The 13,606-nt window shown below is 28.4% G+C and overlaps 1 protein-coding gene across 1 annotated transcript; it reads left to right on the top strand.

Moving 5' to 3' along the window:
• Positions 1 to 1,207: 1,207 nt before the first annotated feature.
• Positions 1,208 to 10,344, top strand: LOC135929900 (carbonic anhydrase-related protein 10-like). The gene is made up of 11 exons (XM_065466640.1): positions 1,208 to 1,293; positions 1,952 to 2,029; positions 4,035 to 4,082; positions 4,627 to 4,763; positions 5,330 to 5,530; positions 6,482 to 6,577; positions 7,018 to 7,084; positions 8,776 to 8,930; positions 9,098 to 9,220; positions 9,498 to 9,540; positions 10,095 to 10,344. The coding sequence occupies exons 1-11, from the start codon at positions 1,272 to 1,274 to the stop codon at positions 10,103 to 10,105; spliced, it is 981 nt and encodes a 326-aa protein (XP_065322712.1). The 5' UTR covers positions 1,208 to 1,271; the 3' UTR covers positions 10,106 to 10,344.
• Positions 10,345 to 13,606: the final 3,262 nt, after the last annotated feature.

Below are 13,606 nucleotides of genomic sequence, written 5' to 3' on the forward strand. Positions count from 1 at the left end.
TAATTATAGCAGCTTTAAAATTGTAAGGGAGTGTAGTGTTTATTGACTTTCCTAATCAAATTTGCTTAACAATTTCGGATACCTTGGGGACCAATTATTCACTCTATAAAATATCTCTTTATTTTAAAGTGAACTTTAATAGATTATGAAGTATAAACTGGTTTCAAAAAAAAATCGTAATAAAACTCGGCTTAAACCATATTAATAAATGACTTTAAAAGAAGTGCTTTATAAGTAATGTCAATGACAGTAACGCAACTAGTAACTGCGTTTCTTCTGATAAAAAAAAATACATACACTCTTAGAAAAGTATCGTTAAAAGTATGGGGTGTTACTTATTTCTATTGTTGTTAAACGGCTCAATTTTTTCTGGATAAATATGGAGTTAGCCGTTTTGCCATTTAACAACACTAATAGAACGTTTCGCTTAGAGTGCTACTCTAAAAATGATAAATCTATATCAGGGATCTGCACAGGTCATAATTTTGAATAAGGACTCGAATTTTTAAAATATTGTTTATTTTGATTTTAGGGACATAAATTGTTTTTAAAGGCAAAGTGAATGAGTAATAAATGAATATTTAACACTCTTATTATGAGATTTTTCAACATCTTCCATTCCTTAAATTGGCAAAAAGCATTTTTTAGACCAGGCTTTTTCCGTGTTTATTTATCTTTAATTATCGGGCATGTTTCATCCCTGCCTTGCATGTGCCTGATTTCTATAAAATCGGTCAAAATGTGATTCATTTTTTTTTGTCACACATATTTCTCTTATATTTTCTTTATTATTTTTTTTTAGATATCATTTATTTCTTTATAATACCTAAAAAGGAATGAAATGTCACTACTATACCAAAAATTAGATAAATAAAATAAAACGTTTATAATCTATTTTTATGTTATTATTATATATATATATTTATTTTTTGAATCAATATCAAAATATTATTAAATATTTTTTAATATAATTACTTATATATTTTATTTTCGGTGATAATTGAATTTGTGAAAATATATATTTCGGATTTATAGAAAAAATTAACGTTTATTAATAAGATAAAATATCAAATATTTTTTACAACTTTTTTGGGGGTTTTTTAATTTAATTAATAACAAATATTTTTGCTAAAATAAACCAATTTTGAAACAAAAAAAATGAGAAAACTCTATAATATAATAATAAAAATTAAATATATAATGATTTAAGATTTGAATCAATCCTAAAAAACTAAAGGAATCTATTTATCTTCTTTTAGCTCCTAAAAGGAATGAGATATTCCTATATTTCGGGTAAGATTAAATATATAGCATTTTTATAAATTATTCCATTCCATTTGATCTTAACTTTTCTTCATGTACTTATGAAGTTTAATTTGTAAACATCCTAGTTAAGATCTAATCCAAAATAATATTACGCAAGTCAAGATTTTGATTATGGATCATAGAAAGATTTGGCACTAGATGGTGACAAATCTGACCGTTGAACAATAACTAAGTTTGTGGTATGGAAGAATTCGGTTACTTCTTTTAATTACGGATTTTATTCAACAGGGCCACATCACCAAAATATTTTGTCAGCCTTAAAAATAGTGGTCATTTTAACAAAATTTTATTGGATATAAATGATAAAAACCTTAAATGTAATAAAAAACTTCCAAGAATATTTAAAAAATAGTATTTAAATATACAAATAATAAACTTCTTTTTATGATTAAATTTATTAAGACTTAAAATCACTATGATGAATCGTGCTATGATCCAGTATAGAGAGAGAGACTCTTATGACATCTGAAAATAAATGTTGTTAAACTTTCTACATATTATAAATATTAATTGTTGTAGTATTACTTTTATATTTGAAATTCTTGATTTTAATTTACATTTCAAGATATATATAGCTCCTTATCACTTAAAAATATTTTCTAATTTTATTATTTTTTTCCCCTAGTTTTTTTGGAAGCCATAATTTCAATTCTCAACCATCGGGGCTTAATGGTCTTATTCTCCTTGACATTTTTGTACAAAGGTAATAAAAAAATCTAAAACTAATCGTATATTCTTATTTAATTTTACAAGGAAGGAAGAAAGGAAAAACTGGAAGGAAAGAAGGAAGGAAGGGAAGGGAAGGGAAGGGAAGGGAAGTGAATATCACATAAATTCGCTTTTAAATTATCTTCCCTGTTTTAAAATAAATTTACTAAACCCGTAAAAATTTTGTGATCATAAATATATATACTTAAACTTACTTGACTTTTGACTATTTCCCGATGATTTAAAAATGTTATTTTACTTCAAATATAATACAGTATATAATATATAAAAAAAATTACAAAAAAATCATTAAATATGTAAGTCTTGTCTTGTAAAGAACGAAAAATGAAAGTACAAATAATATACTATGAAAAAGAAGAATTATTATTCTTAAAAAGAATTAATATTGAAAAAAAAATATATTATTAAATTATATAAACGCTAATCGTATAGTTTTATAGATAAAGGGGTAAAATATTATTTTTTAAAAAAAAAAATAATATAGAGACCGGGGATAGTGTTATCCCGGGCAGAAATTTCTTCTCAGATAATTTAAAAACAAATCAACTTTGGCATTAATTTAAACCCATAATTTGTTTTAATAAGATTGCTTCGATGGTTCTAACAAAATTTTTAGGGGAAATATGCTGATGAAAACTTTTAAACGCTTAAAATTTTAACACGTCAAAAGTAACTTTTAAATTTTTTACATTTTAAGCTAATAAAATTTTTTTATGATAATTACTAGGACTAAATATCAATTTTAAATGATAAAGTAATCCCAATTTTATCACGTATAAAAATATTGGCAGACAATATTTATGGTAATTTAAAGACTTGGAACAGATCTAAATTATAATATTTATATAATTCAAACTTAATTTTCTTTAACGTAAAGACGGTATAACTTTTGTTTCTATTGATTTCCAACTCTCGTTGAAAACTTTGGTTGACAATTCCATGTATATGACTAAATAAGAAATTATAAAATTGTCTTAAACTTAAAATAATGTGAAAACATTCACAAAAATAATTCATATAAAATTAAAATTTTAATAAACCTTGCTGACAGATTGGGTAATTAATATATATATGTTAGTGTCAATGTGTTTTTTTCCCGGCAATAGTTATTTTTTTCAACTTTGAATCGTTTTTTGAGTGGGTTTTTTTTAAATTTAGATTTCACCGGAAATGTATTTCAGCAAGTTTTAGAATACCATATCGAATTGTAGATAATTTTACCGATAACTTTTGAGTCTCATTTATAATTTATATATAAAATTTATGGAAAAATTTACTTGCACCACCCAACCAAACATTTAATATTCTTGAGAAAAAGAAGTCACTTAAAATAGATAAATATTCTGAAATTTTTCAAGAATACATTTTCATTCTCATCATTTCCACAACCCTTACAACTTTTGGGAAATGTGCCTTGTCTTTTTTTTTCAAAGAACTTGGCCTTCACATTCGTCAACTAACGGGTGAACCTCGCGAAGGCTTCTTCTTACCACAGAGACTTGCCATAGCGATACACAAGGCAAATTATATTAGCTTCATTGGCAGCCTCATCCCATAAGATGATTTGTTTTAACCTCAATACTTTTTGTGACCGTTCCCCCCCTCTCTTTATTTTTCTCCTTATTACTAATATATGTATTTGTTTATTATTATATTATATAAATAAAAAAACTATTAAATAATATCATGTTTTTTTGTATTAATATGATCATAAAATAAATATAAATTATATTAAATTTAAGGGTTCAAGCGAAAATTGTCTGAAATTCATAGGACGACATACATTACCGGTAAAATCAGATAAAAAAATTTTAAAAACGCGCTCAAAAAATGATCTAAAGTTGAAAAAATAATACATTGTCGGAAAAAACACATTTACGTTAACATATAAATATATTCGTTATAACCTCAAATAATTAGGGTCCATTTTGACATAGGTTAATTAATTATATAAAAATAACATTTTTCTTTTATATTAGATATATCAGCGTCTTGGGATGAGTGGTGGACATACGAAGGATTCTCGGGTATAATTTAAATTTAAAAAAAAAATTGTCTATATATAATTAAAGTGTTCTATGTACATCAGAAGTTGACCTATAAGCCCCGTATATCCAGCTCATACCCCGGGTAAATCTGACCTCTGCAGGGGTATTGCCTACATTATCTGAATTAATGTTGTTCGACCCTCGATTTAGGTCGATTAAAAACGGCCCGATTATGTTTTTAACCCAGAATTAAGAAATAATTTAATAATAAGAATTTAGGATAAACAGCAATATTCTATAAAAAAAATTTAAAAAAAATTCAGATTAGAAGCCTAAATATTTAGCTCATGGGTGTAACCTTTATTTGCCAAATCTTGGCATCGAGGTCAGGCTTAACGATAAATAAAATACCTCAAAAAATAAGTTTTCTAGGTTATATATCAGATGGCATTTGTAATATATACGTTAATCTTTCTCTATTCATTAGTTATGGAGGAGATACTAAATTTTAATATTGAGCACGGAATCAAGCCTTAAAACTAGCTATTAAAAAGAAATTTAAAGGTCTACATTTATTTTTTAGGGGCTAATTATTGGGGTCTAGTGAATCCCGAATGGTCTATGTGCTCGAGCGGAAAATACCAATCACCTATAGATATAGAACTCGCAAATCTCTTGCACGACCCTAACCTTGACCCGTTAAAATTTGAATCTAGTGCTGTAAATAAACATTTTTAAAGAAAATAATTAGAGTAGTTTTTTATTAATACTAAGATACACGTTTATTTTTATAAGAAATGTTGATAATCTTATCCTTTGTTGATTAAAAATGACAAGTCTATAGTTAATAGTAAAAATATTTGGAGAAAATAAAATAGAATAGGAAGAATATGCTATTAATATTTTTACCTAACATGATAAGAAATTTTTTATTGAACCCAAGGTTGATCGTTATGAAGGATTAAACCAGAGACCTGCAGACCCGGTAAGCCCCTACCGGGCTGGGTACACAGGCCGGGCCGTATATTTTGAAACCAAATATTTTAAATCGCCATTATTAGCTATAATACGCGAAAATAAATAAGATATATATTTTTAAAAACGGGCCGGGCCTAAAATATAAAACCCGGGCCGGGTTGAAAAATTTTTTGAAAAAAGAATCCGGGCGTGCAAATGATACCTCTGCAGGTCTTTGGATTAAACTCTGAATTTGAGCCAATAGTCAAGCCATTTTTTTAACACTGAATAATCTCGAAATAAAATAATAAACAAACTTAATTTACAAGTTATCTAGAGACGTTTTGTTAAACGATGGCCATAACTTGATAATAAAGACTAATGTAAGCCAAGGAAATCCATCCATTTTCAAATTATGGGGTGGGCCATTGTCCTACAATTATTCCTTTTACCGACTCCTATTACATTTCGGTTCTCACGAGGGAATAGGATCCGAGCATTCCATCAATGGAATATCATTTCCAGCTGAAGTAAAAAAAAAAAATTGTTTTATCTTTTATAATAATTTAAATTGTGTTAAAATTTAAAATTATTGACCTTTTTCGGGGTCCGATTGAATCAGAGAGAAAATTAATTTTTTTTCCGACCACTCTAATTCCGTTTCGATCCTATCTTTTTTTTTAAGATCTCATACAAATCCGGAACAAAGTTTAAAATTGTATCGAGACACATTCGATACAAATAGATTTCTAAGATCCCTATGAGGCCCGATTCGAATAAAGATTCGTCCAGTTTAAAATCAAGAAAATGCCTCTACCGAATCCAATGGATCCAAGTTCGGTCGGATAAGATTTATAGTTCCGGGTAGTGTTGTTAAACGGCTAGATTTGAGCCGATTCCGATTTTTAAAAATGGCTAACTCATATTTTATCAGGCAAAGATATTAAGCTAATAAGGCGGCACAAAGATTTAGAGATTTATCAGCGATATCTCATGGGTTAGGCGATAATTTTTCTGGTTAAAATATTGAGTTATCCGTTTATAAATATAAGCTTAAATCGGGTCGTTTACCATAACTAGGGGTTCGTGAAAAGAACATTAATAATTTCTAAATTTATTAAATCACCCCCCCCCCCCCTCTCCTTTTCCTACGGATTCAAAAATAATACATAAGGATTGATTTTTCGGGTTCCATATATATATATGTAGAAACCAGAAGTTTAACATTTGCAAAGATTGTGATCTTTCAAAAATGAAGATTTCTTTAGAGAATAATTCTTTATATATTAAAAAATTTTCTTGATGATATCACATTTAAAAAAAAAATATTTTTTCTCTATTTCTTTTTCAAACTTTGGTACAAACGCAAAATTTTTCAATTGCGGAGAATGAGAATTTATCCTCCTTTAAAATAAATTTCAACAATTCTTAACAAAATTCGAAGTTAATTTTTTTTTATATAATAATAACCAAAAAAAAAGATACAAATGTTTATGTACAATTCTGACATATATTCTAATCACACGATAGCTTCGAATTCTATGTTCGGGTTAGTTGCCATTTCCATATTCTTGAAAGTAAATTTATATATTATCATTTAAACCAGAGACGCAGGCCCGGTCCTAAGCCCGGTCCGGGTACACAAGCCAGTCCATATTTTTTAAATATACCCGAGCGGGCCGGGCCTGAATAATTTTTTTAATAAAATATCCGAGCCGTAAGTTTTAAAATCAAATATTTGAAATCGCCATTATTAGCTAATCGGGTCTGAAATTTATTTCAAAAAAGCCGGGCCGGGCTGGGCCGGGCCTGAAAATATAAAACCCGGGCCGGGCCGAAAAACATTTTTGATAAAACCGGGCCGGGCCTTGCAAATGGTACCTCTGCAGGCCTCTGATTTAAACTATATGGGTTCAAATTTTTTTTTGGCATTATCTATCATGTCATATATATAAACATAATTTATACACTATAAAAAAATTTTTTTTTAATCTTCATTATCCTCCAATATTTTTAGATATCAAATTCAACTTCACCAATTTTACAAAAATTATTCAAAGATATACATAAAATAGAATATAAAGGTACTATTTATTATTTTATTTTATTATATTTTATTTTATAACATCTATTTTATTTTATTTTTAAATTTAAATTACCTAATAAAATTTTAATATATATATATCTTTATTATTATTTTGCATAATTTTAATTTTTAAATTTATAATACATAAATGAGTGAAGTGACATGGGAATTTAAAATGATTATTATACATAAAACATTTATGGTCGATATAAATTTTGTAAAAAATATATTTGCGCTATAAAATGACTTTCTTTAATCTAGCCGACTTACGGCATTAGTTATAGTGATAAAATTATTTTGATCATATTTATGCTATTTTTGTAAAACCGGATGAAAACCGGAAACCCAACCCTTGGAAGGGGAAAGAGTGATTATTTTTTATTTTCGGCGGAATAAGTCGGATCGACGAATTTTATTTATCGGGTTTTGGGAATTTTTTTAATAATTTAAAATTTTAATCAATAAATATAAATATATAAATGGATTTATTATTAATTAATTCTAGGTATTAAATTCTTTTTATATTTGAATTTTCAAGTCGGTTTTTTTTGGGGAATATTGGAAATAATTTTATATTTCGTGTTAGATGATGAATTTTTTTAAAATTGTTTCCGGGGGTTAGATTGTTTAAGAAAAATGTCTCTTAACAGATGTTTGATTTATTTGTGCATCGTTTTAATTTAAACATGGCATTGATTTTTCGTCAATAAAAATATTTATATTTTTTCGAGATATTTTAGTAATAGTAACTTTTTTTTAAATATAAACATTTTCAAAAATTATATAAAATAGTGATAAATAGCTAGACTCAATGAATGTTCAGCTGAAACTATATTTTGTTTAAATTGCCTGGAAATATATTTAAAATTGAACAAGTATAACTAAAGTAAGGAGTATGAATAAAGGTTGGAGAAAGATTGGTTAGGGTAAAATTAAAGGTTTGAAAGATATGGGTCAGGATTAAAATATATTAAAAAATGTTTGTTCAATCATCTGTCAAAATCTTATAGTAAATCATGTGATTATAAATAGACGAATGGAAATTTTAATAAATCGGCTGTTGTATTGGTGGCCAATCTCCTTACCACAATCAAAATCAGTAACCGAAATATCTCGGAAAACAAAAATATTTTTATTGATAAAAAATCTCTTACTTTTTTTTAAAGCCTTAATTAGTTTTTGGGATTCATTTATAGATAAATTATTTATCTCTTTTTTTTCTTGAGAGAATCCTTACGCTGCTTCCTGCAATATTTTTTAACGATTAATTCCTTATAAGATTTATATTAAGGTTTAAGATCAGGACTATCTTGTGGAGACTAAAGTAGGATTTCATTTTTTTAAATTTTAAAGTTAGAACCAAACCCTCGTGGATAAACATGTTTTAAAAAAAATATCAATTTTTTTCTTCACTTGAGACATCTCTAAAGGAAAAATTCTTACCCAATCCCGATAACCGGTGAACTTAACGCCAAAGTCCTTCACACTTTTCCTTCATCTCAAGAGAAAGACATCCCATTTCCCTTTCCCGACAGAAGGGCATGCCAGGGCCAAAGCGCTACACCATCATTTATATTATAATTTCCTTTACGAAATATTAAAAAATGGTTGCCAATTATATATAACCTGCAGTTGTTTGTTTTTTTTCTTCTATTATTTAATTTTAAATTCTCAACAAACAAAAAAAAGGCATGAATGTCAACTTGGAAGATGTAAATCTGAAAGATTTGATGACGAATAACGAAGAATATATAACGTATTCCGGTTCTTTACCGTTTCCTACCTGTCAAGAGTCCGTCATATGGCTCCTGCTCAACAAACCCTTGTTCGTATCAGTGGCACTGGTCATATATATATATATTAGTGGTGTTGATTAGATATCGAGTTAAGATTAAACATAATGTCTGTAATTTAGCATGAAGTTGGACTAAATGAAGAAAGAATTAATAACAATTATAAATTGCGATTTTATTTTTGCAATAAACAAAATAATAAATTTAAAATTTGATAGATGAAATCTTTCCGTAGATTAAAGCGTAGCAATGCGGGCGAGCCTAAAATATCGCTGGAAAATAATTTCCGCCCTACGACACCGTCTTATAATCGCGATTTACGGACCAATATCAAATTTAAGGTTTTAGTTTTTCCTCCAAATTTTTTACCCGACTTAATTTTGTGCACGATATAATATCAAAAAACTAGGAGTGTAAAAATAAGAAAAAGCATAAACTTGTAACGTTACCTATGAGTTTATAATATACACATTTCTAAAAAGAATTCCCCCACCCCCACCATCCATTTTATTTTCAGAGAAAATATTTAATTACATGAATAGGATTGTATTTTACTTAATTGTATATAATTACTACATTTATATCTGTCATAATTATTAAACATACAAAAAAATTCAGCGCGAAGATTGCGGAAACCTCATATCATCGCCAGCATACAAACGTAAAGAAAAAATACATTACCAACTTATTTCATCATATAAAATAAGAATCTTATTGATTTCAGACAAATAAAGTATATATGATACTCAATGGACAGAGGAGGAGGATAATAAGTTTAACAAGTTTTTCTATTCGTTAGCACGTGACCTTAATATGAAGTGAGAGAACTCAAAGGGTGAGGTATGAGTTAATTAGATCCGTTTAGATTGTTTTATCAATTATAATTGAGCAGGATTTATCAAATTCCAAAAAATAATTCAAACTAAGAATTAATCCTTAAAAAAATATTCGGATCTTCATGGGACACTCATTCATCTACGCTGCAGGGTAGATTTTGGGATGTTCAGTTTAATCTTTTAGTCACTTAGAATGTGACCCTACTTTTAAATATTTTATAAGGATTAAAAGTTCATATTAGAGACCTGCAATGCCATTAAAAAATTTGGGCAGGAGTAGGTTCGGGCCTAAAAAATTTAATTTGCAGTTAGAAGTCAAAAGTAATATAATTAATGTATATATCTTAACCCCCCCCCCAATATATCGCTAATGTATCAGTCAACATTTAGAAGGACATGCTGCCACCTGCAAAGTTTAATTAAAGGCTCATCAAATAAAGATTGATGGAACGCAAAAAGGCAACAAAGAAGCAAATATTTATCATACATTTACAAATTAACACAATTAAAAAAATATATATATTAATTTTATTTGTATATCATTACACAAATCAACATAATATTATATGAACATTATAATGCCCGATTTATAAAATTGCTTATAAGCAACGTTGTATTATCATTTAAAAGAGAATCGTGAAGATTATATTTAATTATTACATTACATAGAGGCTATAAAAAAAAGTAATTTATTTATAACATATCACATATTTTCAAATATGTATTTAAATGTATTTTAGCGAAATAAATAGTCTTACAACCGGTGTCGCCTAAGACGAAATAGGACTTCAAAAACACCAATTTAATCGTTGGAAAATTTCTAAGATAATTAATTCTATCTCTTTCATTAAATATAGCTTTCAAGTCTATTATCTTTGATTGAATTTGGGGGTAGATGTAAAAACTCTCATGTTAAAAAATATATTGATTGTTTAATGTTGTTAAACGGCTCGTTTTGAGCCGATTTTTAAAATTGACTAAATAAATATTTTAACCAGAAAACAATTATCTACGAGATTTCGCTAATAGATCTCTAAACCTTATCATGGGTGAAATCTTTAGGCTTGCGTTACATTTTTGTGGATGAGTTAGCCGTTTTTTAAAATAGGCTCAAATAGATCCGTTTAACAACACTAGTTTTGGAGAATCGTAATCTAGGGACTTTTACATTTGAAAGTGTTTAATGAACACGGTTTCATATATTATTAATGACTTTATATAATTTTATTTAGATTTTTTATTTAAACCCACTACGCCTAAAAAAATGGGTAGGAAATAGTTGCTAAAAAGCTCGAGATTGCTTGGCAATTATTATACTCTGAAAATTGAAAAGTCTTCATTTAAATCCGATATTTATATCCTTTCTCTCATCTTCGAAATTCAGAGGCTTCAGAACTTTTGATAACAAAAACTGGGAAATCAACTCTTTAGTCACGTGATTACTTATAGGATTTTTGATGTCTTTGATTTTTCTAAAAAATATATATACTGGTGAAGTAAATTGTCGCCTATTGGCTTTTGATGATTCGGTGGATTAATTTTTTAAAGTTATCATATTGTGTTAAAAATTGAAGGATTGTTTTCTCTTAAAAGAATTGGATTAAGACCTTGTTATTTAAAAAATAAATTATAGTGGTGGTTTAATCGTGGTCGTCAGATAGTAGGTATATATCAAGGAGAGAAAAAAATTTTAAAAAAGTGAAAGAGAATTATCCATGATAAAAAGAGCTGCTCAAAATTTAAGGGACATATCCCTAAGAAAATTATTTGGTCGAGGTGATTCCCCTAATTTTATCGGAGTCATCGTCAGATTCCAAGATAAAAATACAAAATGATTCATACTAACGCGAAAATTATAAAATATGAATGAATGACATGCAATCATATCATTTTTATAAAAAAAAAATTATATATATCTATTAAATAAGAGAAAAGGAATTATAAAAAATGAAATTAATTGGTCTAATAATTTGAAGAAAAAAAATATGATTAGGTAATCGCATATGTAATTGATTGCTGCCCAACCTTGATTGTGAATATGGAAATTTTTTTTAAATTATCATTTTTTGTAATTAGATCAGGCCCTAGTCTACTGTGCGGGTCTGATTTATCCTAAGGAGGAGAAGTGCTTGGAGCCACGTGATCGCTAGCCAATTACTTTCATATGAAATCACAACATTTTTTTGGGCTTATACAGGCATTTGAATTTAAAAGGAGTACTAATTTTTAGAGGAAAAAAATCAATATACTGCCATTTTAATCTGGGAAAAAAGCATACTGACTGTCATTACAACAACCTAATGAAATCAATTTAAAAAAAAAAAAAACTTTTGCTTAAATGTAAATAATCAAACCCCATATCTGAAAAAAATATTTTCCTGCCCCATCTCCTAAATGAAGGATAATCACATACCAACCCAGGGTTTTACATAACCCTTATTTTATGTTCGAGCGACTCTATAAAACTCCAACCTAGAACATGCTTTACACCTATACTAAACTGTTCTTTAGAATGGACCAAAAATAGCCATAAGGAGAACTTTTATCTGTATTTTTAGGAATCAGTAAGGACCATTGGAAATTAGCAACGCCGTATCCATATACAAGCAATCCATTGGACAGAAATCGCAATTGAACATTTTGATTGATTTTTAAAAAGGAAGCTGAAGAAATCAATAAACTTTTACTCGGGAAGCATAACGTAAGATGGGCCATTAAAATTAGATTGGAGGAGATAGGTAGTTATGATTTTGAAGATTCATCGTAATTTTAATAAAATTGAAAAGAGAAAATTTGGATTTCCTTTTTTTTTGAATTTTGATTTGGAGTAGAGAATAAGTAAAATTTTAATTTGTTTCTTTTTCGTGGAGAGTCTATGATTCTGGATGAAGGTTTAATATTAAATTCAAACATATTACTTTAGCGAAGCAAAACACGGCACAATTATATTTATTTTGGAAAAAATTAGAAAGTTTCTGTTACCTAGGTGATATTCTTAGTGTAAATGGAGGCTTCAGCCATTATAATGGTGGCGAGGGTAAGGTGTGCTTGGAAAAAATTTAGAGAGATGCCTTCAATTTTAACCGATAAAATTGTCTCTCAAGCTTTTAAGGAAAAAATATATGCAAACTGTGTGAGAAGTTGTATAATGTACGGCAGCGAGACATGGGTAAATTAAGGCTACTCGCTAAACCCTATTTAGAAAGATCGGAGATGAAAATGTAGACGATTATGCGGAGTATCTCAGCGAGAAAGAAAAATAAACCAGGAGCTGAGAGAAAGGATTGAGATAGAAGCAATAAGTGATGTCTTATAGACTCAGATAGTTTTGGTATGTTGAACGGAAGCCAAAGGGTAATCGGTTGAATAGATGACGTTGATTGGAAGCGGATGGAACAAGACCTAAGTGCGACCAAGGACATGCTGAATGAAAGTGCTGGATAATGACATGAAAAAGTTAGGCTTTCGGAGCGATACCCAGGACCACATAAAATGGAGAAAAGCGATTAGAAGGAAAAATGGCCTACCCAGGTATACCTGTAAATGAACAATTTAGTTGGAGATAAAACACCGTCGAGTTTAAAAATAGTATTAAAAGCTAACTCACAAAACAATAATGGGTAAGTTCGTGCAACTAACCAGGTTAAGGTGGTTTTATTGGCTTTAAACCTGACAAAATTTATGGCTAATTTGTAGTGTTGTTAAACGGCTCATTTTGAGCCGATTTTTTAAAACGGCTAACTCAATATTCCATCCAGAAAAATATTGCCTAAGCCTCGAGATTTCATTACTATATGTACCTTTGTTCCTTCTATGAGCAAAATCTTCAGGCTTGCGTAATATTTTTCTGGGTGAAATATTGAGTTAGCCGTTTTTAAAAATCGGCTCAAA

This window comes from Gordionus sp. m RMFG-2023, chromosome 5 (assembly GCF_954871325.1).
Source record: "Gordionus sp. m RMFG-2023 chromosome 5, tfGorSpeb1-WG-v2, whole genome shotgun sequence".
NCBI lineage: Eukaryota > Metazoa > Nematomorpha > Gordioida > Chordodea > Parachordodidae > Gordionus > Gordionus sp. m RMFG-2023.